The sequence below is a fragment of the Urocitellus parryii genome, chromosome 14 (assembly GCF_045843805.1).
Source record: "Urocitellus parryii isolate mUroPar1 chromosome 14, mUroPar1.hap1, whole genome shotgun sequence".
Lineage (NCBI taxonomy): Eukaryota > Metazoa > Chordata > Mammalia > Rodentia > Sciuridae > Urocitellus > Urocitellus parryii.
In genome coordinates, this window is record NC_135544.1 from 63,509,862 (window position 1) to 63,536,319 (window position 26,458).

The window sequence follows — 26,458 nt, forward strand, 5'->3', positions numbered from 1 at the left end:
ATTGGGCCAGTTAGCTCTGCATTTTTCTCCAATGCTTGGCTCTGTGTGGCTCCATACTGGGCCCGTCCTGGACAGCGTGGGTGAGAACCCAGCCCATCCCTGCACCTGGTAAGAGTCTTAAAGTCAGACACACCTCCTCGTGATGGTGGGCGGGTAGCACCACTCTTCCAGGACCAGGATAACATGTACTATGGTCACAAGGGCAAAGCTCAAGTCCTGCTGGACAGGTTCTGGCCTCAGTAAAACTGTTACCCTGGCAATTGGAAAAGACAACGGGGACAGGAGGAAAAATACCATCTCAGAGACAAGGGCCAGAGGAAACATGGAGAAAGAGCCAGATATCTGAAGGTACTCATGACTGACAACACTAGAGAGAAAGAGAGAGAGAGAGAGAGAGAGAGAGAGGGAGAGAGAGAGAGAGCAGAAAAATGGCAAAGAGAATCCTCAAAAGATCTAATCTGCTGCAAAATCTAGGCCCAAAAAGAAAACTTGCCCTTTCTCAACAGTTGACCCAGAAGATTACAGAATGTCGATGTGGACACTTTGGAGCCTCTCAGGAGGGACAAAGCGAGTCTGCCAACCCCCCTGAGTCAGCATGATGGTTATATAATTGCATCATTAGGATGTCCAGTTCAAACCCTGTGTGTTAATATTGAATCAGACTTTCCAATTTAGTATTAAAAAAAAAAAAGAACAAAACTCTAGCCCACCCCCTACCCCTCCCCAGCCCCACAAAAAAAAAAAAAAAAAAAAAAAGCTTTTTAAAAAATTTAAAAAGAAAAGGAAAAAAAGGCAGCTCTGGGCAATTCACTGTATCTCCCCCCATGAGAAGGAAAGATGCTGACGGGCACAGGGGGGCGCCGTGGAGGGCGCCCTCGATGGGGTTTGCTTTGTAGCATGTCTGAGTGTTGGGTGCAGCTCCGTGTGGGGACGGGTGGCTAGGCTTGGGTGTGGTACTCATGTACAGGGATGTAGGTGACAAATTCGTAACTCCAAGTGAGAGACGGAGTGCAGGGCCCAAGAGGGAGCCCCATGAACTGGCTGCCCACAGCAACTATCACAGGCTCTTAAAAAAAAAAAAAAAAGAAAAAAAAAAGAGGAAGAAGAAGAAGGAGGAGAAGGAGAAGGAAGGAAGTCTCAGAATGTCCTCAGGTGTCCCATCCCCCATTCCCCAGTGGCCTGCAGGCCAGAGCTCTAGCCCAGGCTGGTGATGTTGGCACGGCCACCAGGGGGCGCCACGATGCGCTGGGTGGTACGGCGGGGGATGTTGTCATCAATCTGAGCGCCTGGAGGGAAGGGGAGAGAAGACAGGGGTGAGGGGACACAGCAGTAAAACAGTCTCCTGCTTTAAACCCAAAAAGCAGTCTAGAAGGGGTGCCGGGCACAGCCTTCTCCGTTTTTTTTTTTTTTTTTTTTTTAAACATGAGCTCAAACCCCAAAAAGGAGATGGACCAAAGTTAGCCCAAGAATTACATCCAGGACAAGCAGTCCTCGTGGGGGCCTGGCTGGATCCATTAGTGGGGAAGTAAAACCACAGATAAGACCCCGACTTTTCACCCTGCAGCCTGTCCTGGTTCCTAGGGGGGCAGCTTTTCTGAGGACACAGCAATCTCCCTCTCTGGTATCGTGTTTCCTAGTCCTACACACGCAATGAGGAGCAGGAACACAGGAGCATCTGGGATCCAAAATCCCAAATCCGAAACACTCCCAAATCTGAAACTTTTTGAAAGTCCACGTGACCTCACTAGTGGACAGTTCCCCAGCTGGCCTCATGTGGGGGCTGCAGTCGGAACACATGCACTCTAGAATAGCATATAGAATTTCCTTCTGATCGTGGACGGTAGATACAAAACATGAGTGAACTTCATGTTTAAACTCGGGGCCAATCCCCAAGATATTTCATTATGTCTACGCAAGTGTCCCCAATATTTAAAAAAAAAAAAAAAAACCTGAAATTTGAAACACTTCTCATTCCAAGTACTTGGGATGAGGGACCTGCACTTTTATATAACTGCATGACAAAAACAAGGTTCATTAATTAAACTTTTTGAAAATGGGTAATCTATATATGGCCTATATGGCAATTTTCTAGAAAAAAAAAAGAGAGACCTGACAAGAAAAACATCTAATGAGTTATTTCTTTAACATATGGCAGGACTCTGGAAGGTGGGAAGCTCTGGTCACAGGCCCAATGAAAGAGGGGAAGGAAGTTTCAAGGAAGGAAACCTTAAAATCTAGACCTTTCCTCTCACCAAGGGAACATCACATATTTTATCCCAGCAAATAGCTAACAGCTCTCCAATGGCTCTGATCTCAGCATTTTGGTCGAACGTCAACTCAACTGATCCTCACAATTCCATAAGGGAGCTGCTACCGTAGTCCCTGTTCCACGGAAGAGGAGATCGAGGCCCACGTGGAGCTGGGCTATTGAGTTTGCTCCAGACTCCGGGACTACTCCCCCTGAAATAGTAGTGTCCTTCCTGAGGATGGATACAACTAAAAAAAATGTCCTTGCCATCTATTAGACCCTGGACCTAGGAGGGGCCTGGTAGTGCCACAGGTGGCATAAACGAATGTGGAGATTCTGACTCTAAAGATGCATCTTGGGTGACAGGAGTGTGTCCCACCTCCCACTGCAACCTCACGGAGCTGGCCTACAGAGGGGCCCCTGGGCAAGCCGGGAACCTACCAGACAAGCTGAATCCAGACTGGTGCAGGTTCCGGACAGGCGGGGCCTGCTGTTTGGCGGGAGACGTCTTGGCTGAGGAGGCTGGGGTGACCGTCTTGGGCGTCACGGACACCTTGCACACAGGTCTGTCATACAGGCCGCGAGGGACTCCTCTTAACTCTGCCAGCTGCAAAACACAAGAGCCCCTCTGCTCAGGCCACAGAGGACACCTCCCCTGCTGGGAAGGAACATGGCCTGGAGCCCAGGCGTGAGGAGATGGAGGGCTTTCCTTACAGACGGGAACAACAGGGACTCATGTGGCGGAGGATCCCGCAGCTCCAGGCCCAGCTCCCACGAGGTGGGCTACAGGTAACTGGTTATTCCACAGTAACTAACATTTTTTAGATTTCTTCCCAAGGCCCCTCAACCTTAGACCCTGGAAGAGTCCCCTAAACTTACAGTGTCATGTCCGAGATCTGCCCCAAGCTCTTTCTAATCTCTCTCTTCCTGTAATTCTCATAGGGCTCCATCCTTCCCCTGCCTCCCAGACCCCAAGCACCAGCTATGCCCAGACACGGTCGGCTTCCAGGCTCATGACAGCCTCCCTCTGCAGTTCCTGCACCTCCCTTCTCTGACTTGATAAACTCCTACTTCACCTTCAAAACCCAACTCGAAATGCCCCCTCCCAGGACACCTTCCCTGCTCTGGGCTCACGGCAGCTCCTCGCCGCAGCACACGCTGCAGGACCACAGGGCGGCACACACTGCCCTGGCTGGCTCTGAGCAGGCTTCTCCACCCAGACCTCCAGCACCAGGAATAAGAAGATCGGGTCTCCTCATCCCCATGTCCCTCTGTGCTCATCCCAGGATTCTGACATCAGTGCTTCATACATGTCGGTGGAACTGAACTTAATCCAAGACTTAAAAAAAAAAAAAAAAAAGAAATTCCTAAGAACAAAAGCACTTACCCTGCTCCTTGCCTTGATGCGCTTGTAAACAAAGTCGGGGAAGGGCTTCCGGGGAACATAGAGCCCTGAGCCCTCGGTGACGTGCAGAGTGCCATCCTCCAGGACGATCTTCCCCTGGCTGATGACCACCAGAGGGGGGCCCCGGCACTCCATGCCCTCGAAGATGTTGTACTCCAGAGACTGCAAGAGGGGAGCACAGGAAGTTCAGAGCAGGCCCCGCCCCTTGCCCCTGCCAGAGTCGGGGCACGAAAGGTCTCTTGCCACCTTCTCCGGCAGGGCAGCCCCACCTCTCACTGACCCTCTAGGCCCAGGCTGGGCTGCATGGCCCAGCATTTTGACAGGCGTCTCCTATGAGACTTCTCCTGTTGGCTCTCCTCCATCATCAACTAAGGGACTCTCTTACCACCCATGGCATCTCAGCCACAGTAACATCCAGGAGCTGTGTGACTCTGGGCTAGGTCACTTTAACCCTGTCTCAGAGCTTTGGTTTCTTCATCTGTCACCTTTCCAAGTCTTCAGTGACAATGACAACACAAAAGGTTTCATCTCTGTGTAGTTCGTCAGAGAACCCTGACATCTCTGAAAAGCCCTTCAGAAGGTGTGTGTCAACCTGGGTCAAGCCATCCACATTATCCCACAACCCCTTGTCTAATAAATACCTCTGCTTGAACCCTTCCAGACAGAGACTGAACCTAGGGCCATCTTCCTGGGTCCCCACCCCAGGTCTGCCATTTGCCAGCTGTGTGAACCTGGACAAGTCCCTAACACCTTCCTCATCCGTAAGTGGCTAAGACCCACTTCAAAGGACAGAGGCCAAGAGCAAATGAAATGAAAGCAGCTATCTGGGGCTTGGCACCGAGGGACATTTGGCTCTTTACTGGCCTACCAGGGTGTGAGCCCTTTGGCAACCAAGGCCTCATGTGACACTTGTACTAAGCCTTGTCACCTAGGAATGAGCCCCTGGAAGGGCTCTGGGGACATCTCACTTTCAAACGCTGGATGGAGGGACCAGCCCCACGGCTCAAAGTACCATAAAACCGAAGCATCCCGGGGTGGGTCACAGCACTGGGTACTCAGCCCTTCAGGCACCTGTAGGCAGGGGCTCCGATACGCGATACCCACCCAGCTCCCCAAAACCCATGCTCATTGCTCCGTGGCAGGAGACACGAGTGACACAGGGTAAACCTCCTGCTGTGACTAATGACACACGGCATGCTGAGTGCCGGGGCTGTGAGGCAGGTGAGGGCAGAAGAGAGGCGATCTGAAAGCCGCTGTTTCCCCACAGGGTCACCTGCAGGAAAGGCAGGCAGTGCTGACCCTCTAACAGGTCTGAGTGGGAACAGACGGAGCCCAGCCTCTGTCTTCCTGAGGCTCATCCTCCATGGTCCAGACGGAGCACGCCAGAGGCGAGTCCCCAGGTCATCTGACCTCCAGCCAGGACCCTGTCTGCTCTTTCCATTGCCTCTGGGGGAGGGACTGTGCGCGGGAGGGAAGCACTGTCTCCATCAACCCTGACCGCAGGCTGTGTGCTCAGCCTGGCAGTGAAGGGCCCTGGACGATGTTCAGTTCCAATTCTGGCTCGACTGCAAAATCGCCGTGTGACATAGACCAGTCACTTCCACTCTCAAGGCCTCCATCTATTTATCTCCCCTCGTGGGGTGAGAAAACGCCCTTTACTGGGGGTCACATGACAGAGCAGGCGGGAGTGCCAAGCTAGGTGCCCAAGGATACGTAGGTTCCCCAGAGGGGATCACTCAGCACCCAGACGGGATCGAGGCTGGAAGTGGGCCAGCCAACGGGGACAGAGGGAAGGAAAGGCAGCCCCACACATGGACTGGAGCCCGCCTCGCCGCAGCCCCAGAACCTCTGTCCAAGTGAGGGCCCCAGCCTGTCCTGGAGAGATGCCAGAATCCCATCCCCGTGACTCGGGGCACTCGGGTGGGGTCCGTGCTGGCTAGATCAACTAGAACCGGTCCACTGGAGCCAACAGCTCTCCACGGAGAACTGCACCCAGAACCTCCTCTTGTTTCGTTAAGGAAGCACTTCAAGATTCAAGTGAGGTCCTGAGAAGACACTTCGGCCAGAGGCACCCTTCTTTTCCACAGCTCACCTGGTCCATGCTCTTTCGATTTTACACACAGATGATTTTTACAGAGGAATTGTGCTCATGCCCACTGCCCCACAGCATCACAGGACACACAGACCTCAGCTGCTGTGGAGACCGAGACCTTTAAAGACAGCACATTCCCAAGCTTGAGAGCCTAACTAAGAGGCGAGAGCTCCCCACACCTGCAGGTCCTAACCATCATCCAACGGCTGCACGTATTTCTTCTCTTTGGGGCGAAGTCAAGGTTGATCAATTCACTTAGGACAGTAAAACCAGCTGTCATTTTCCGTCAGGTTCCGGGGTAACACCACCCCCACAGAAAACAATGACATGTGAAAATTAAAGTGCCCGGTGACTCTCAGGACTGTACAGTGACTTCTCTATTCAGGTCCCTGGCACCAAGCACCAGCAAAAGAGGTGCTGCCGCAAACCATGTTGCTGGAATGATGCCCAACTTCTAGAAGCTTCTTAGGACCCAATATCACCTTGGGGATGCTGAAGGTAAAGCGTACTCTAAAATGTGGGTGAGAGTAACATTCTTAATGAATTCACTGAAGAAAGTGAAATGGCTTTTTTCTTTTTGTTTGCTCCCTCAACAAATTTCAAGTTATCACACATCCTGGGGAAAATTCATTCCCAGCCCAGCAAGTACTTTTTACAGCCCCTGGGCCTCTCCCTTCCTCTGCCCCTTGTGTGCCTGTAATCCATGTGGATGAGGTGTGAGGCTTACACTGTTATGCGTCTTCGCAGAGATGGTTTTGATGCTGTCAGGGTCCTGGATGACCAGATCGGCGTCAGATCCCACAGCAATGCGGCCTTTCTGGGGGTAAAGGTTAAAGACTTTGGCTGCATTGGTGCTGGTTACAGCCACAAACTGGTTCTCGTCCATCTTCCCAGTGACCTGAGGGGCAGAGCACACACGACAGCAGGTCAGAGAGCTGCAAGGTGGGATGCTATCCAGCATAGAGAAGGGACATGCCATTGGAACACAGAGGTTGCATGTGCCTCTCAACAAAAGAGAGGTGCAGCTGGGTGGTACACGCCTGTAATCCCAACGGCTCCAGAAGCTGAGGCAGGAGGATTGCGAGTTCAAAGCCAGCCTCTCAGCAAATAGTGAGGCACTAAGCAACTCAGTGAGACCCTCTCTCTAAATAAAATACAAAATAAGGCTGGGGATGTGGCCCAGTAGCCAAGTGCCCCTGAGTTCAATACCTGGTACCAAAAAAAAAGACAGGGAGAGAGGCATAGATGTCGCCTCGCATCTAGTCTACCTGCAGGTCTCAGCTCTGCCTCTGGCTCCACAGAATACAGTAGGCGCCAATCACATTAGCTCAAGTCCTTTCCTTTCCAAATCTGTTCTAAATTCAGTACAACAATGGGCACAGGAAATGATCATGCAGCAAGAGAGAGTCAAAAAGGTACAAATGGCCAAAAAGCACATAAGAGAATATTCACTCTAATCAGTAGCTGAAGAAATTAAAGGTCAAACAATAAGACTCAACATTCACCTAACAAATCAGTACTACTTTGAGCTTTTGGCTCATAGTACCCATTTGGACATGGAGAAAACACTGGGGTGCAATCTTCCTAGAAGGAATGCTAACAATAATATGCATCAACAGCCTTAAAAATGCACACACCCTTTTCCCTGATGATGCCTAGAAACATTATTAAGGATGTGTCCAAGGATGTATCTACATGGATGCCTATCCCGGTAAAAAATATCAGGAATGTTCAAAGCATTGCCAGTGAATCATCATTTAGCACCAAATGGAAAAGTCTGCTATCAAAAATCAAGTGCATTTAAGGATATGGAAACTTTTTCATGGTATATTAAAACTGCCCAAAAAACAGATCTCAAAATACTATGCATGACGCTAATGTTATTGACACACTGTCACATAACATATGTAACCCGTGCACTTAAGCACTCCTTAAAAATGGAAAGGCACTTGCTAGCATGCTCCCTGTAGTTGGGTCTGAAACAAGGTGATTTTTATTTACATAATCTAAAAATTCATCAAGAAACAGAAAACCTGTTGCTGTTACATTTTAAAACATTAAAATGAAATAGACCAAAGATTTCCCCAAAGCTCAGTGCCTGTTCAAACTGGGCATTCCAGAAGCCTGAGGTGGGACAGAAATGCTAAATCCAGACAGCCTTCAGAGAGCCCATTTCCAAAGGGACAAGAGGTAGCTGATTGAGTCACCAGGTGGCTGAGGAAGTTCTCTCCAGACGGGCACAGAAGTCAAATTTAAAGACTACATGTTTTCAGGCTCCGCTGTCCCAGAGATGATGATAAGAGACATGTAATACTTAAGGTGAAATGATCTTTCAGGAGTAGTCATGGAGACTATTCCTACTTGTGTAGGAGACTGCCACACAAGTACCAGCTTCTAGAATGTTCTCAACCAGCATCTCAAGTCCATGCCTGCAGATGAGGAGGCAGGGGAGCACCAAGGCGCACCATGAGTGAGGCCCTTGGTCCTTACCACAGCCTTGTCCCAGATGACGGACATCCGCTCCTCCGTGCCGTTGGTGCCCTCAGGAATCAGGGTGAAGTTGTCCTTTCCTACGGCTTTCTGGGCAGTGTTGAAAGTGCAGTGGGCACTGCCAGTGACCTGGAGGTCTCCACTGGAAGGAAACATATCATCGGATAACACTGTGCCCAATCTGTCCTATGAGGAATCTGGGGGAACTCGTGGCACCAGAGAATCAGAACACCCAGGGCTCAGTCCAACAACACTAAAGAGTATGGAGGCCACCTTCACCAGGGGACACTCGCCGGCAGCCCACCAGCACTCTCCTCAGGCCTCTAAGGAGATGGCATCCTCGATGCACAGGTGAGACAACTTGTGGTCAGGGAGGTCAAGTCCTGCAGCCAAAGAGGGGTCTTCGGATACCAACTCATGCCTCATGGCTGACTGTCACGATGGCCCAGCTTTTTATCAGGAACACCCTCCAGGGACAGTGACACAATGACAATTCCTTGTTCGCATCTATCGACCCCAGTTTGGTGCATGCATAAGGGTCTATTTCCAAGCTTGCTCTGGGCCACCGCATGGTCACCTGCAGGTCAGCTTGGCCTGAGGAGTCAGAGAATGTGGAGTGTGAGCAGGGGGCCAGGACTCACCAGGACAGCAGGGAGTTGAGAAAGTCTGGAGTGGTTGGATCTGGGCTCAGGGGTGGCGAGGTGACAAAGGCAGCGGCCTTGGCCCAGTTCTTGCTCCAGTAGTGAGAGCCGTCAGTCCCCAAGCTGGCGGTGATGGGCTCGCCGTACACCACAGTTCCTGAGGGTCAGAACACACGTGGCTCAGTCAGACAGGAGGAGGAGTGGGGCCACCTTCACTGGGGGACACTGGCAGCCCCCACTGCTCTCACCAGCCCTGTGAAGGGGACGGCAGCCTTGTCACAGGTAAGGCAATGCATGCCAGGGAGGCCACGTCCCTCATCTGGCCAAAGCCAGATAGGGAAGGTGCTCCCGGGAATTTCCTGTGAACCCCCCTGTGAAGCCTGCGCATTGTCTCCTGGTGGTCCCAAACAGCCCCCAGGCTTCTGCCTCCCACGCCTGCTCCCAAGCTCCGGGAACAATCTCCAGCTTACTTGGCTTCAAGCACCCCGCCCCAAGTGCCACCTCGGCTCTTCTCGGATGCACTCGAACGTGCCCTTGGGGCTCAGCAAGCGCCCTCTCCACTCACACGTGCCGGTGCCCTGCCCTGTCTAGTTCTGTTGCAAGGCCAGCAAGAGGAAATCACCCAGGACAGGACGAGCCGAAGCCCTGGACAGCAAACACACCACCTCCAGACCTCCCGAGAGGAAGCCTGGACCCGGGTGGCCACGTGAGGGGAGCTGCCCATGTCAGCTGCCATACCCATGGCCGACTTTGGTGGAGTGGCCACAGCCACACTAGTGCGGTCTCAGAGCTTCCAAAGCCTTGGCGAATTTGATACAATGTCCAAGAAAGAACGCCAGCTCCTGCTGCCCAAGTCCTGTCCCCAACTCTGTCAATGCAGAGCCAGCCAGGGTGTTGGGAATCATTTATATACACGGGAAGGCAAACTGTTAGTGCCCTAAGCACAAAAATTTTAAAATTAAAAAATAAAAGTAAAAATAAAATAAAAACCACTCCTCACTGAAACATCTACTGCCCTCACTATCCAAAGGTCTCCCCTTTGACACCATGCCGAGAACAACTCGGCCTCACACCATCTGCCCCAGAATCCCATCCTCCGCTCCACTGAATGCCCAGTTTTGAATTTTTTTGACTCCTCTCAATGGCGACACATTGAAGGCAATTTATTCATTTGCACAGAGTAGGCACTCAAAAACTACACGTTAGATGGATCAAACGGCCCAGTCATGTATTAATTAAAGGCATCAGAGCCGGAATTTGAGCTCGGCCAGCCACATCCACCTCTCCTACCGCAGGGTTCGCCCCCACCCACATTGGCCAGCCTAGATTCCCTTCTCCCCAAACACAGGGCCCAGTCAGGAATGCGCTTCCCTTCCTCTCCACAGCTTCCAAAGCCTTATCACCACATAATATTCCACAGCACCCTCTTTGCCCGCCACTTAGAGCTGGCTCAGAGGAGCTGCCCCCTCCTGCCTCAGGAATTCCACAAAGAAGTCGCTGTTCAGCTGGGAGTGGTGGAGGCTCCGGCAGGCCGCTGGCTCCGGGCAATCAGTCCCAGTCCCAAGCAGGAGGAGGGACCCCAGGACCAGGGGGCCTGCCCAGAAGAAAGCCCCCAGGAAGAAGAGTGCCACTCAGGACGACTGGAAGGGACCCTGCCTTCCTGATCCACTCAAGGACTCCCCCAGAAGCTGGTGCAGAGAGCCCACTCAGCTCACCCCAAAGCAGAAAAACAGCCTATGTGACAAGGACTTGTTACAGCCAAGGTCCTTCACCAGATGCCAACAGCTGACCAGGACCCAGGGGCAGCCTCTCACAGGACCTCAGCTCCCAGCTTTGGGGTGGTGCATCCAAAAGATCTTGTTAAGTCTAACTTGATCTGGTTAAGTCTCACTCTCCCGGCCCAGCCAGGTCTGGACGTCCCACCTACTGCTGCCTGCCTGTCTGAGCCCAAAGGTGACATCTGTGTAAGCCCTAGGAACACCAAGGATTCACAGTCCTGAAGGTCTTCTGGTTCTATCCCCACGGCTGTGAGAAAGTTCATGAGAGAAAGGGTGCTTGGAGTAATAAAAACCAACCCAACAACCAGTAAAAACCCATGGTCAGAGGGCCTGGAGGTCCCTGAACCAATGCCCACATTTCCCAGGGTTCCAGGTAACTTGTCGTGACTCATCCTCTCACTTGAATTTGCTGCTCAGTCCTGCCCTTGGAAACTGAGCACCAGGAGGGGATGGTGCTAGGAGCGCTGGCTTCATCTCTCCCTGTGATATACCACTCGGGTTGGGGTAGGGAGCTGCTCAAAGGTCTCTTCCTTCAGCACCCAGGACACCCACCTCACAAGAGAACAAACTCAGCCTTCAGCCTCTGGAAACCTCTTAACTTGATGGGTTGGGGCTCCCAAGGCCACTGCTGACCAGAGCCTCCCTGCTTAGACCAGGATAAGCAAGGACTCCTAAACCTGAGCCAAACCAAGATGGCAGCAGCATGGACAAGAAAGGGGGCACTAAGAGAAAAGGGGAGCCTCTGGAGGGTCATTTCTGCTTTGTTCTGTTCTAATTCACGGAGGGATTCAGAGGTTCTTGCTGTCTTTGGACTTTATTTCTGTTCTTCAGTTCCAAAGGCAGGGCAGGGATTAACTACCAGTCCAAGGCCTCCACCTCCAGGCAGCATGGGTCTACAGAATGAGGCTCTCCCCAGTGGCCTGGTGCCTCCCCCAGGGCTCGTCTCCCCATTCTCTAAACAGCATGCACAAGGAGCGCTGAATGAGCTTCCGGAGCTCAGTCAGGCCATGGACACCAGGGAGCTTGCATGCCAGAAATAATTGCCACTCATAATAATAAACCACGGAATGGCTTAATCGGCCTTTCTGCACTTCTCTAAACACACTGCTGACGCTTTCTTGGCGGCCCTCGGAGCTTCATGATTTTCTTCTCCAGGGAAAGTCTAAACTGAAGGATGTGACCCCAAGCCAGCCTCTGGCAGGCTCACTCGTAACCCTGGGAAATGCAGGGACTCACAGGGGACACACGGGTGGTGTTTATTCACAACCAGCCTGGGGCCAGGGTGCATTCGTGAAGAATAAATGCAAGGTTGGGGTTTAAAAATGTTTGACAGCTCCTTGCTCCTACAGTTCATCATTTCCCATGAATGAGAAGCAGGAGGACAAATCCAAAGGAGGAACAATGGAAGATCACATGTATGTGTAACTCAGAATGAAGCACAAGAGAGACAGAAAAGAGCCTGGGACAGAAAGACAGAGAGACAGGCACACACCACTCACACACACACATACACACACACCAGACTTGCTCTTTCAGAGAACCCATGCCGCACCCATCAGCCTTAGGACCGTGCTATCAGATTTTGGTACTAAGAGTGGTTCTAGGGAAACAAAAATCTCAAGACTGATTTTCAGGATTGCTTCTGAGGTTGTTGGAATTGGTTTTCTAATCCAATTCAATTTAAAAGCCTTAAGGTTTCTATTTCCAGTAAAGACAGCCCTTGCCGTCGATGGCACAATGGGGCGACAGATACACAGAATCCGACTCCTGATGCTCCCTATCAACACTTCTAAGAGGCAAGATTCTGGGTGACACTGTAGAACATTTTTGTCAAACTGACAAAATGTCATGAGATTGACTGTTGCTCTTAATGGTGCTGGAACCAAATGGGGAAAGAAAACAATGGATTCAGGGGTTCGAATTCCCACATCAAGCACCACATAAATGGCCTGAAAGAGACTCCTAAGTCTCACAGATGCAGAAGTGAGATGGCTGAAAATCAAAAGCAGGATCCAAGGGCACGTGTTGTTCAAAGGAGAGAGTGTTGACCCAGAAGGGCTCGTCTCTGGATAGCCTGTGGACTCAGGTGAAAACCTCCTCCCTGGGGTCTCCAGCCTGCTAGCCCACCCTGCAGGCTTCAGACTTGCCAGCCCCACACTTGCATGAGCCAATTCCTTAAAATAGGTCTGTCTCCATCCCCCACCCCCTTTGGTTCTGTTTCTCTGGATAATCCTGACTAATCCAGACTTTGGTAAATTTTATTTCACAACCCAACCCACCTGCCACTCTCAGTTCTAATTCTAGGTTGCTATGTGGTGCACTAGCTGAGCCCTAAGGGTTCATCCCAAGCTGAGGGGGTCCTCCCGATGCCCGAGCACACCTATTGGCCTGCAGGGCATAAGAACTCCTGTCCTGAATCAGGGTTCCCAGGGCTTAAGCCCTCAGCAGCCACAGCTGAATGTGTCTGCCTCTGGGTTCTGGGGGTGGTTTGAGGAGGAAGAAAAAATAGCAAGTCCACAAATGATGTCACTGGGCACCGCCCACGGGCCGCCATTCACCTGTGAAATCTGCCATTCACACACCAGTTTTCATGTAGTGACAAAGGCAGTGGGAAGGAGACCATTCTAGGAGAGAAAGACCCACAGTGAACCCCTTGGACAGAAAGATGCCCGGGAGTCTGGAACTACTTCCCCCAGGCCCCATGATCTGGGGTAAGATTCAATTTCTGCCTTCTGGTTCCTCTTCCAGGAAACAAAGCACTAAACTGACCAGTGTCTGAGATCCTTTCAAGCACAAAAACTGTCCCAGGCATCCTGGTCCTCGCTGTGCTTTCATTTCCTAATCTGCAAAATGGGTTGACGCCATCTGTCCTGCTATGGCCTGGCACAGAAGGATGGAGGCAGCCTGTGTCCAGGAAAGACGGGCTCAGTCGGGTCGGGTCAGGCCAGCATGGGAGAAAAGAGTCCTCACCGATGTTCATCTCAGCGTCTCCCTTTTATCTCAGACCCTCACTTTCCTAAACATCTAGACACACAGACGTCGTAAAGGACCACAGGGGACACGGGAGACACCGAGGTACAGGGGCTCACAAGAGAAGCACCTGTCACTGCTGGTTATGAGTTACCAACTGTCCACATTGGTAGAGAAATTCTGAGTTCTGGCCCCCTGAGGCTCTGTGTAGGTCCCCAGCCCTGCTTGGCTTATACCTCCTCGGTAGCACTGACCACGTCCCACGGTCACTTTATGGTCAAGAGTCCCTTTCCTACTGGTGAAGGAGCTGGCTGAGGCTTGGGACGGTGTCTTGTCCCTGATACCTAGGCCTAAAGTATCACATAGGAAAAGTTTGCTGAAGGAAAAAAAAAGAAATCTCTCTCCATTTCACAGATGAAGGAGTGGAATGGATAAAGCCTCAGACCTCAGACCTCAGACCTGGGGGCCAGAAGAACCCTCCGAGGCAGAAAAGCAATCCTTAGCAGAAAACCTTTGCCCTGAGTTGGCAGTGTCTTTCCTCTGCTTGCCTAACAAGTCTGAGGATAAAGCAGCCCTTCATTCTTTCATCCTGAGGATAACTGGCAGAAGTTATTGTATACACCTTTACCTACATGATCACATTTAAACGGCATCATTGCCCCATGAGATGAGTGATGATTACTACCCTCCCCTTGCAGGTGGGAGGAGGTTGCATGGGAATCCTTGCTTCCACATTCCCCAAGCTTCTGCCAGGTGTCAGGCTCCAGTTTCTACCAGGTTCTTGAGGGAAGCCCCAGCCCAGGGAGACCACAGCATTTCCTAGTCTAACATAATCTCCCAGTGTGCAGGTAAGTCAGTCAAACATTAACGTGGAGATCTGTGGGCTGAAGTCAGACGCCTGGCAATCGAGCCCCAGTTCCACACTTTAATAGCCCTGACCTTGTTGACTCAGCTGCAAAGGAAAACAAAACATAAAAGTTGCTGCCTGAGCTGCCTCCTGAAGTTGTCAGGGAGTCCCAACAAGGTGGAAAGAACTTTAATGGCCGGTGTGGTTGGCCAGGGTTCCTGTCCTGCTCGTTAGCACCCAAGAGCACTGAAATTCCTTCCAGCAGCTCAGGTCTGACACAAAGGCTTTCAAGGACTAAAAGGGTGACAAGACCGAACGCAAAAGCCACGTTGGCAACCATGGTGTGGGTACAGCTGGACTGATCCTGGGAGGTTCTGGAACTAGAAAAGACTGAAATCGTTCCCTTGGGTGCTCACCCCGCGGACACACACAGAGCTGAAAGTTAGTGGAACAATAGAGGGCACCGGCCCCCTGGATGCTTCAGTAACACTCCAGACCCTCATTTAGATGAGAAAACTCAGGTACCGGAAGAAAGGGCTTCAGCACCACTCAGGGGGCTGGTCCCCCAAGACCACCTGCCCTGAGTGCAGTCTGGTGAGGGTCCACACGGTCCATGCTCCAGTTTGGGCAGGTGAGTGTCTCAATTCAGGTACACACTAGATAACAGGGCCACAAATCAAGATTATTTTAAACTGTTTGCCTGACTGGTGAATTATCATCATCCAGGCACAGAATAATTGATAAAAGACACAAAAGTCAACTGCCCTCTAGATTCTCCTTTTTGGATACTGTGTGAATAGCCCCCACGCTACATGGTACTGCGACAGGTGATCAGTGTTGTGGCTGAGCCCCACCTGGCCGTCGTGCAAATGTGTGTCTGGGCGATGAAGACATCATCCGCAAGGTCTCCTTGGGTGGATTATATTACGTCTGAGGAGATCATATCACTTTAGGGGAATGCTGACTGCAAAAAAGCAATTCCTTGAACCTGCCAGGAGAGGGCAGGTTCCCAAGAACGCACCAGCAAAGCAACCCCTTGAGAGCCCCAGAGAGCTCCCAAGCACAGGGGCTGGGAATTGCTGGGTCTGAGCAGGCAGTGCTAGGTCCATCTGGAAGCCATCTCCTGGGACCAGCTGACTTAGTGGTCATTGAGCAATTTGTTCTGGGGCTTGTATGAAGTCACCCACCAGTGAAATAAATCCCACAGCCCTCCCCGATCTGTGTGGATCACCTTCCTCGGGGAAGTGGAAACGGAGCTGCAGAGGTCCAAGTGCTCCCTACCGACAGAAACAGAGAGAGACACAGGTACAGACAGAGACTAAGAGAAAGAGAGGCGGAGAAAGACAAGACCCAGTCAAGAGAAAATTAGAAATGGGCAGGTAGAGAGGCAAGCGGTAGGGAGAGAGAAAAAAGTTAGGAAGAAGGGGCTCCTTTTCTCGTGTTCATTTCAGATCAGACTAAGATCCACCATCAAAGCCAACTCTGGGCTCTCAGGCTCCCTGTGTGAGGAGCGAGCTCCCAAGCTGGGGACAACAGGTCTCTGCTGCATTCATTATGCAGAAGATGCTCCACACAAGGAAGCGTCCCCTGAGGGAAGCGCTGGAAGCTGCACTCAATGAATTAGTTTCCAGAGCCTTCTCAATGACTCCCTAGTATGAACAGAGAACCAGCCTTGACCAGGATGCATCCATAGTTTATTAAAGGGTCGGGGGTGTACTCAAGCCCAGGATCTTATCTGGGGCAGAAAGGCACCCCTGCCCACCACGAGGCTTTCTGACCTACCCCGCCAAGATCACCAGCCTCCAAGGGGAGACACCTTTGCAAAGTAACGTTCCCCAGAAAGGCTCTGTAGCAAATGAAAAACGACGTCACCCACGTATGTGCCTAGTTTATTTAGACGGCATCAAACTAAATCCCACTTTTCTACAGGGCGGGGGGCGCCCACCAGCCGGCTGCGGCTTTAAATAGATAAGAACAAGGCCGCAGCAGAGGAACAAAGACAGGAAACTGGAGCTCCCTGCCTCGCTGGGCTGTAATTAGGTTAATGCTGGAACGTGATAAAAGTGTCCCAGTTGGCATGAGGGTCGGAAAAGGAGCCCTCCTGGGTGAGGAGCCCTCCCTCCCGCCAACCTGTCCACAGCCAGGTGGCCCAGCCCACAGCACTCACCCTTCTTCCGGGCCTGGGCAATGACTTCAGCCGCGCTCTTGCTCATCACCTTGGTGATGTACAGAGGGCAGTTGGTCTGGTTGCCAATGGTGATGGAACGATTCACAGCTTCCGCCTCCACCTGCAGCAGAAGAGCGAGGTATAAGAATTCAGCCCACCCCAGAGCCCCCATCTTTATCCTCTACCCACCAAGAGACTGACTGCTGTGTCCCCAAGGTTCTGCCCCAGGGGGTACCCAGTGTCAATCAAAATAGGAATGGTGGCAGGGATAGGGCCTTATTCCACAAGCTGACAACATCAGCATCAACCAGGTCCATAAGAAACCCAGATTCCTGGCCCAGGGACCAGATTCCAAAACCCGGGGACCAGAACTCCAGGAGCAGGGCCCAGCCATGGGGGATAAAACATGCTAATATTTGAGAACCACCATGTCCAGGGAACTGGCTGATCTCTATTCAGTACGTTGGTTCAGCAGCCAGTCTTGAGCCAAGACATTGAGTACTGTGACTCTGGACTGGGCTTCTGTCAAAAGCTCATGAACGAAACCAGCATCACCCCCAAAACAATGCACCCTCACAGGGCTCAGGACAGGGACAGGCAGCAGCAGCTGTGAGCACCAAGGGCCTCTGTGTGCACACACCAACACGGCCGGCCAGCCGCTGCCTGGTACGCCCTTGAGCCCCAGAGGGGAGGACTGAGCTCATAAACTAACCCAGTATCCCCAAGTTGGCCAGGGGCTCAGGTTCCCCACTGGCTGTAACTGGTAAACCTGGCTCTGCACATCGGCTGCCTCAGTGGACAGTATTTTAAAGATCCCCCGTGAATACCCATCAGGGAAGACTCCCCAGATGCAGTTTATCTTCAGGGCAATCAGCTATGTGTGTCTAAAATGGCAGGTAAGGCTGTGTCCATGCAGCCTCGAGAGGTCACGGGCTCCTTCCAGCAGCCTGTGGTGTGCACTCATCAAGGGGAGGGAAGGGGTGGCCTGCTCCTCCTTGCCCTGCCCCCAACTCTCCCAGGGTAGTGCCTGGTTTGCAGCAGATGCTCGATAATGTTTGCTGCACAAATAAATGACTTCACTTTATTAAGGGTACTTAAAGCTGGGCATTCCTCAGAGCTGGTACTTTCCACCTGGAGTCGCTAACCCAGAATCCCCAAGTTGGCCTGGGGCTCAGGTTCCCCTCTGGCTGTAACGGGTAAACTAATGGCGAGAAGTAAGACAGCTCCATTCACATGTGGCCGTCTGGGCACCACCTATGTGAAGAGGGCTGTCTGGAGGTCCACAGGCAGGGCAAATGGCTCTTGAACATGCTCATGAAGCACCCAAATCTTTTTAATTCCTGGCATAGCTGGGGAAGGGACCCACCCCCCCCTCTCCAGGGCTTCACAAGTCCCCAGAGTGAAGTATGAAGAGGGCTCTGCCTCGGTCCTCAGCACTCCCCAGGGATGCCAGAAGCTACCCAGTTCAATGTCCCACACAGACACTTCTGACGGGGAAGAGGCACTATCAAGGATTCCCTAAGGAGACTTTCTGACCGACCCTGCAGAGATCACATTTGCAAAGTAACATTCTGCAGAAGGGCCAGCCCTGAACTGTCCCAAGCAAACTAGTGAGTGCAATGGGTCTAATTAGGGGGACAAGGAGCCTTTAACCAGGGGCTCTACCCCTGGGGGACTGACTCCCACCAGGACCAGCCTTGGACAGAAGAATCCAGGTCCAGGGCTCTGTCTGGATCTGCATACCTGCTGTGTGCTATGTGCTGTGTGTGAAGTGAGCTGGTCCCCACCCCTGCCCCAGCCAGCAAGAGGCTCAACCGAAACCTTCGCTCCTCAGAAGAGAAGTCAGTTAAATTCCACCTGTACCACGAGTTTACCCTCCTTAGGTGTGGGCTTCTGGTGCATAATCACACACTGCTCCACACAATGCTGAAAGAGTAGGATAGTTTAAAAGTAAAATCTCTGCCTCGTTATAGGGCTCTCGGGGACTTGGGAAGTCATCTATTCCCACCTTCTGCAAAGGAGACGACCTATCCAGAGACACACACTGTCAGTACACCACCTGCTCAACCGCACTGGCCCCCTGGACTCCTGGCAGACACAGTGCATGACATTCTGTGAGGCCCAGGCGGGAGTTCCCCTCTCCACGAGGCATTCTTCACCTGCATCTGAGTCCCCAGGCTCTTCCTAGTACCAGGGTCTTTGGGTCGCTCCTTGCTCCTAGCTCATCACATTCCGTCCTATGTACTTGCTTCCTATCTGCCTCTTTGTCCCCAGCTCGTGAGTCCCTTCAGAAAGGACCATGTCTCTCTCATCTCTCTGCCCTGCAGAAGCCTGCACAGCCCAAATCAGAACACCTGCTCGACAATGGAATATTACTCAGCAATAAAAGAGAATAAAATCATGGCATTTGCAGTTGGAGAAGAAATGCTAAGTGAAGTCAGCCAATCCCAAAAGAAAACAAATGGCGAATGTTTTCTCTGATATAAGGAGGCTGATTCATAGTGGGGTAGGGAGGGGGAGCATGGGAGGAATAGACGAACTCTAGAGAGGGCAGAGAGGTGGGAGGGGAAGGGAGGGGGCAGGGGATTAGCAAGGATGGTGGAATGTGACGAACATCATTATCCAAAGTACATGTACGAAGACATGAATTGGTGTGAACACACTTTATATACAGAGATATAAAAAAATTGTGTTATACATGTGTAATAAGAATTGTGATGCATTCTGTTGTCATGTATTTAAAAAAATAAAAGCAATTTAAAAAATTAAATTAAAAAAAAGAAAGAACACATGCTCAGTCACCTCTCGCCCATTACAGACAGTGATCTCCAGAATTCTCTCCAATCTCCTCCATCTTCTCAGATAATGACCAGGGAAAACCCTACTGAGTGGTCTCACATGGTGGGTTGGGAAGAAAAACATGGCGGCGGGAAGGTGTTGGTAAGTTCAAACTCCGTTAACATCATGATGTGAGTGGTTGAAAGACCCTGAAACCGCATGGAAACTGGACTGTGGTATTAGCTGCTGCTTCCTATGTGTTGGGGGCTCTCCCCAATGGGACGGGGGTGCTCAGAGCCACTCAGAATGTTTCCATGTTTCATTCCCTTTACCGCCCACTCAGGGGGTAGCTCACAACAGACCTCTCTTGGCAAACTGACAAAGGGAGAGGAGGTGCAGCTGGAGTGAGGTAGAGCTCTAACTCTACTGTGCCACCCATCAGGCCTCGAAGACTCCCTGTGTCCCCTCCTCATCTCGAAGGACTGTCACACGGTGAAATTACTCAGGGGAAACACCCCAGGCACAGTGCAGGTGCCTCCAAGTCAGATGAAAAGACATTCCCTGACTGGTGCCTGCCCTGAGTTGTGTCTCCTGAGGAGCCTTGCCAACTAGCTGCACCCGGTGCAACCAGAACAGCTTCCCCCCTGCAGCTCTCCTTCCCAGTAAACCCAGGCGAGCTGTCTTCCTGTTTGCTGTGGGACAGCCCTAAAGCTCTGCTTCAGTGGTCCTGCCCCTTTACAGCCCTCTGGTCAAGCATCTTCCTTCTCCTGTTTCTGGAGGAAAACTCCTAATTTCAAGCTTCTATCTGCCCAGGTCCTTGGCGGTTGCTCTTCCTCCTCCACACCTTCTGTTTTTCCACCAGTTCTTTCTGTAGAACATCTGTTCAGACTCCCTCATTGTTCTCTTGGCTCAGAGCTGCCAGACTCGGCCTTAGCCAGGTCTGCCACAGCTTGACCTTGACCAAAATCTGAAAAGCATTTAAAGGCCAAAAATTCTACTTGGGAAGAAGAGATTGTCTGTCACCTACACCTACACGGTTGTGAGCCCCCTTCCTGTTCACAATCGTGACTCACTCATCCCAGCCAGGGCCCTGATTCTTGGCTGTGGCGCCAAACAGGATCCTGCTCTAAATTTTCCTTCCCCAGTTTTAAGGGTCTGTCCACCAAACTCTGCTGATCGTGTTGTGCTGTGTGCAGGCTTACCACGGAAAAGCTTACAACCCCCCAGAGACACAGAAGAGCTTGGTGATCTGCGTTCCTGTTTTGGTAACTGGCTGCTGGTTATAAACTACTAGGCGACAGGAAGATAATCAAGAGCTTCCCAAGGAAGGGCTTGGAAAACCAGAGAGGAGCACTCAGGCCACACAATCCCACCCTCTACCTCTGGGCTCCGTAGAACACTTCATTTTGCCTGTGTAGATATACAACGCACGCCTGCACACACATGTGAGCCATAGCTTCTCAGAGAGACCAGTCTGCACGACAAAAGCCCCGTTCTCAACTGGCACAAAGAAGGCTCTGCATGCTCTGCACAGCACCCAAGGGACCTCAAGTCCCGTATCCCATCTGGGGGTGTTCACCTCCTCAGGCCGGCTCAGCACGTGTCCCTCAGGGCCTGTGATGCCCAGATCCAGGATCCTCTGCTGTTCCTGAAATGTGTAAAGAAAGCCAGGTGGTCAGGAAGCTGGCCTTCAGGTCTGACCAACAGAGACCTGGGACCAGGGTGACCCGAGCAAAATGTGAAATTGGCTCTGCTGATCACTCTGCCCTCGTCCCAAGACCTTATAAAGAAAAAGGTTCACTGCCCTATACCCTGGCCTGTCTGACCAGCCTCTGCAAACCACTCAGCCTTCCCCTGGGAGGCTGAGAGCAATATGCTCCTGGTCCTCAGCCTCAGCCACAATGTAAGATGCCCAGGCGTGACCAGGGAGCTTCCGAACCCCACCCAAGGCAGCTGCACTACGGTCCCAAGGGAAACAGCCTCCTTGAAACAGGGACTGGCTGGCGGGACGCTCATGCCTGCAGGGAGACTGCAGCGGAGTCCAGCCCAGGAACACCAGGCCCTCTGATCTCCCTCCTTGGTGTTCAGCTACCCGCGTCACCCTCCAGGAGATGCAGAAATGATGCAAACGAAAGCCCCCTACCTCTGCAATGATGTCGCCGTTTTCTGCGTGGACTTGGGCTATGGCACCAATATCCCGGATCACACTCAGTACTTCATAAATCTGAGAGAGAGGAAGGTGGGATCAGTCAAGGACTCTGCAATTTACAAAACAGCACAAACTGAAAGGACACGGATGAGAGCAAGAAGCCAGGGCTAAAGCCCTGGGCTCACATTCTCCCCAAAGGCTGAATCACATCCCTAAATGACTCCACCAGCCGAGCCCCACAAAGCCAAGGATGTACGTATACTGGAGAATGCTTTCCCAGGGGGCAGCAGTGACCACGTGCCCACCAGCCCATTCAGAAGAGCTGATGCGTACCTGGGAATCCGTTAGCTGGAAGTGATCTTTGAAAGCCATGTACACGAGGAAGGAGTTGACCCCTGGGGACAGACAAAATAGAGAGGGAGACGTGACTTTTAATACACAAACCAAATAATCTGGAAGGGAATGAGAAAGTGATGCTACCACATGTGTGTGTGTGTATGGGGAGAGAGAGAGAGAGAGAGACAGACAGACAGACAGAGAGACAGAGAGAGAGAGGGGAGAAAGGAAAAGAGACAGAGATGGAGATACAGAGAGAATGATAAAGCAAACCGGGTAAAACATAAACAACCAATGAATTCTGGGGACAGGGTTCATGAGAATTCCTTTGAGTAGTCTTATAGTTGTTCAGGAGGCTTAAAATGATATCAAAATGAAAAGCTGAAGTGGTTATACACCCATGTTCATAGCAGCCCAAGTGGCCATCCAATGGATGATGAGATAAAATCTGGTCTATACATGCAACAGAATTTCACTGAGCCTTAAAAAGGACATTCTGACACCTTCAATAAGACAAATACCATGTGATCCACTCCTGTGAGGGGCCTGGAGAGACAGGAAGTGGAATGGGGCTGGCTGCCTGGGGCTACAGACAAGGGCACGTGGAGACGCATTGTTTAATGTGCAGAGTTTCAGTGTAGTAAGAGGAAGGGTTCTGGAGATGGATGTGCTTCGTGCCACTCTCCCGGACACTGACAGGTGGTTAGAAGGGTGAGTTCTGGGTTATGTGTATTTTACCACAGTTCCTATATTTTTTTTTAAGCTGCCCCCAACACAAGTCTGTCGTGCCTTTAATAAGAAAATGAATTAGAAGTTTCTGTCTGTGAAGATCAGTACCACATGTCTTCTCTTTGGCAAGCAGACTATACTCCTTGCCGATTTTTAAGAAACTCTTTTTTAAATAAAAAAAGGTCCAGTGGCTCAACAAGCAGACATCCCGGGCCCATCCTCTCTTCTCTGAGTTCTTGCTTCCCCGCCTCCCGAGGCAACAGACCAAACACCCCTGCCCAACATTCATCACAATGTTAAACAATCGTCCTGACAACCTCCTCGCCTTGGAGCTTAATTCAAGCCACCTGGGGTGCTGGGCGCTGCCTGAGTTAAATGCTCCTGGACATCCTGACCCTTCTCTCCTTGCTAGGCAACAGTTGTCATGGTAACTCTCAGGCCTGGTTTAAAGTAGATTCACTCTAAATATTGAGAGTTAAATCCATTGGAGTCTGGTTATTCTCAAATGTGAAGAAGGTCAAAGGTTACCCACTTTCTTGTTTGTGGAATCTTCAGGCTGGAAAGAAACATCGCAGTGCAGTATGCTCATGTGGGAGATTTTTTTTTTTTTAAAGGGAGAACCATAAACTTTAAGCAACTTGCCCAAGGTCACAGAGCTAGCCTGTGGAAGGGCAAAGAAATAAGGCTGAGGTTCTAGCTCTCCATCCTGCAGATTCTGCACCACATCTGTGGCTGCCCCCCATCCCCACCCCATCCACATCCACATCCACGTCCAGGTTTCCCTCCTGCTGTGGATCACAGCACACAGCACGCCTGAGCCTGGAAGTCCCCTACGTGCATGATGCTTCCCTGAAGGTCAAGACCCAGTGAGGTCAACAAGTGGCCCCAGAAACCCAGTCCCCAGCCAAGTTCAAGAAGACCTGGAAACACCACGTGGTTTGACTTCCCCACCAAACCCCTGAGCCCCCAGGCTCCTGTGAACCGGAGTCCTGGAGACACCTTAAGGTGGATTCCTCCCACCTCCCAGTGAATCTCTCCAATCCCTGGAAATTGTGAAACAGAAAAGCCCCCTTAGGTGTGAAGTGTCCCCCTACTTTCACATCGACCCTGGACTCACGGCTCAGGTGCACCCTGACTGCCCAGCAGCCTCACGGGGCTCAACCAACGCTCACCACATCCCCAACTCCCAGCCTGGCTAGAGAGCAAGGGTCCCTGAGACCAGCAAGCTGTAGGCAGCTGCCACCCAAAAACAGGCCAGTAGCAGGGCTCACATTCTCTACCAACCACGACTGCAGGGGGTTAGGCCCTCCAGTGAGCACAGGCTGCTGCCCAAAGCCCGCTCTCCTTGCTCAGGGCCAGGCACCAGCAAAAAGCACAACTGGGATCCAGAGGCAGTACCCAGAGTTTCCCCAGGGCCCTGCCAATGCCTGGGCGGAAGCGCAGCCATCAGCAGCAGGTGTCAGGGCAGCGCCACCTACCGTGGTCCTTCACCAGCGCCTCCATCTCCTCCTGGATGCCCTTATGCCACTCGGTGATGTCCACGTGCAGAGAGTAGTCACAGCAGGACTTGCTGTCGGCCCATTCCCTCCACTGGTCAAAGGCGGCCAGCAGGCTCGTCCCAGACTCGGGAACAACGTGGTCAACTAGGAGAGAAGAGACACACGGCGTCATCTTCAAGAAACTCACAGGCCACGGCTGGCAGGTGTTTTCCCACTTGGCCCCTGAACAGGGCTTCTTGGGTTCCCAACCGAGACAGCGATGCCTTCGTCAGCCCCTAAGAATGCTCTGAAGCCAGCTGAGTACTCAGGAGGGACGAAGGAGAAACCTGTCCTTGGATGCTCCGGGGAAACCACACGTGAACTGCCCGGATCTGATTTCCCAACTCCAAGTCCCTAACCCCGGGGGCACGCTTCATGGACAATGTGTCCTTATGAACAATGGCAGTGTCAAATGACCGGCCAGAGGAGCCAGAACTTCTTTGTGCTGATAGCTGCCATGAGACGCCCCCACCAGACAGCTAGGCACTGGGGGGACTGGAGCGCAGCCACACACTCGGGCCTTTCCAAAGTGCCCAGGCTCAGCTACTCTCCCGTGGCTGCTCATGTTTCTGCAGCATAATACCAGTCTGTAATTTAAGGGAAATCTTTCATCTTAAGAGTTCAAAGCATTCTAAAACGGTGGCTGCTGTGATATTATTATGGAGGTAGGCTGACCCGGAGGACAAAGGACCATGGCTCAGGCTACCTGGGGTCTGTTTCCTGGCTCCCCCTTCAAGGTACCCTTGGGTAAACTACTTAATCTCCATGGTCAGAAATGTCTTGCTGGTTTAAAATGGGGGACAATATTACCCAGCACAGACATTTATTATGGGGATTAAATGAGAGGCGTAGCTATCACCCTTATCGAGCTCCCTGATTTAAACCCTCCAACAGTGTCCCATTGCACGTCATATAAAGGTTAGAATCCCAGCCAACCTCCACACATGATCCTAGATCAGCCCCACCTTGCATTCTGCTCTCCAGCGCCAAAGGCTGTTTTGGGGGTGCTGCACCCCCAGCCCGTCCTCCCACCACAGGGCCCTTGCAGGTGCCATTGTCTCTCCTAGGCCTAGGGGAGCTCTCACCCAGCCACTGTGATGACAGGCTTTCTAGACTACTGTCACCCAGCTTTACAGGAAGCACCTCAGAAATACAAAGCAAAACGATTTGTCCAAGGTTGAATCAAACTTGGGCAACAAGAAAGATGAAGCCCAGGATTCCAGATGCCTAAAGCAATGAGGCATTCTTCCTAAATAAAATATTAGATGTTCTGCACCCAGGTAAGCAGTTCTGAGCTAAGAAAATGCCAGCCTTGGCAACACGGTGAGCTCAGATTTCTGAAATGAATCAAACTTGCAGATGCTGCTAAACTGGGATCCCCTGAGCTTGCCTTTATATATGTCAGGGATATGGTCATCGGACATATTGACTACCCTGATCAGATCATTACAAATTGTATATATGCACTGAATGTCACACTGCACCATATGAAAGTACATGCAGTTACTATGTGTCAATTAAAAAATTTATAAAAATATGGCACACTGTGGTAAATTTCTTTGGATAGAATCCACTTTTCCATAAATATTTGCAAGCATTAGTATAAAATATATGCATGTCTATATAATCGATCAGTCCTGATATCTGTAATACGCTAACATTATCTAAAAAAGTAAAATCGATGCACATTTTAAATGCAATTCTGTTCCGTTGGTAAAATGTTACCAGAAATTATGACAAAACAATTCTAATTCTTCTTCTTAAATTGTGCCCCTGACTCCCTCCTCACAAAAAAAGAAAAAGAAGAAAAAAAAAAACAGAAAAACCTCAGCAACAATCAGTTTGGACAGTCTCCACGGCCACTCCCCTGCTTCACCTCTCGCCCTCCTCCAAACCTCCCTCCTAAGCAGCCAAGTGAGTTTTCTAAAACCTTTACTCAGCTGCTGCCAGTCGCCGGCTGAAATCCTTCAGGGGCCAGCCTCCATCTACAGAGTCAAATTCAGACTCCTTCCCCAGGTCCCGTGGGTCTGGGCCCAGCTGACATCCCCAATGCACTCTGTCCCCTACCTGCTCACGGCCATGGCCACCCTGACAGCTTGTCACTTCTTTGGGCAGCCCAGCACCTGCCCATCCCAGATGCCCCCTCTCTGGAAATCTACTGTCCTTGTTCCTCATCCTTCTCATCAGGTCTGTCACCATCCCATGGGGACACCACGATTTGAAATAGTTTCCATACAGGCATCACTAATAATGTGCTGTCTGACCACGCCCCCACTAGGACAAATTCCTC

The 26,458-nt window shown here is 51.4% G+C and overlaps 1 protein-coding gene across 2 annotated transcripts in view; it reads right to left on the bottom strand.

Annotated features, from left to right (window-relative positions):
- Positions 1–743: 743 nt before the first annotated feature.
- Positions 744–26,458, bottom strand: part of LOC144250164 (dihydropyrimidinase-related protein 2-like) — a 36,697-nt gene continuing 10,982 nt past the window's right edge. For both annotated transcript variants that reach the window (XM_077792665.1, XM_077792664.1), the window contains exons 2-12: positions 24,109–24,273; positions 21,899–21,960; positions 21,560–21,640; positions 20,996–21,064; positions 16,639–16,759; positions 8,877–9,033; positions 8,236–8,377; positions 6,473–6,643; positions 3,636–3,815; positions 2,690–2,855; positions 744–1,286 (exon numbers count right to left, since the gene is read on the bottom strand). In XM_077792665.1, the coding sequence (XP_077648791.1) occupies positions 1,195–1,286; positions 2,690–2,855; positions 3,636–3,815; positions 6,473–6,643; positions 8,236–8,377; positions 8,877–9,033; positions 16,639–16,759; positions 20,996–21,064; positions 21,560–21,640; positions 21,899–21,960; positions 24,109–24,273 (1,406 nt within the window). In that variant the 3' untranslated portion in view covers positions 744–1,194. The remainder of the gene's footprint in view (positions 1,287–2,689; positions 2,856–3,635; positions 3,816–6,472; positions 6,644–8,235; positions 8,378–8,876; positions 9,034–16,638; positions 16,760–20,995; positions 21,065–21,559; positions 21,641–21,898; positions 21,961–24,108; positions 24,274–26,458) is intronic.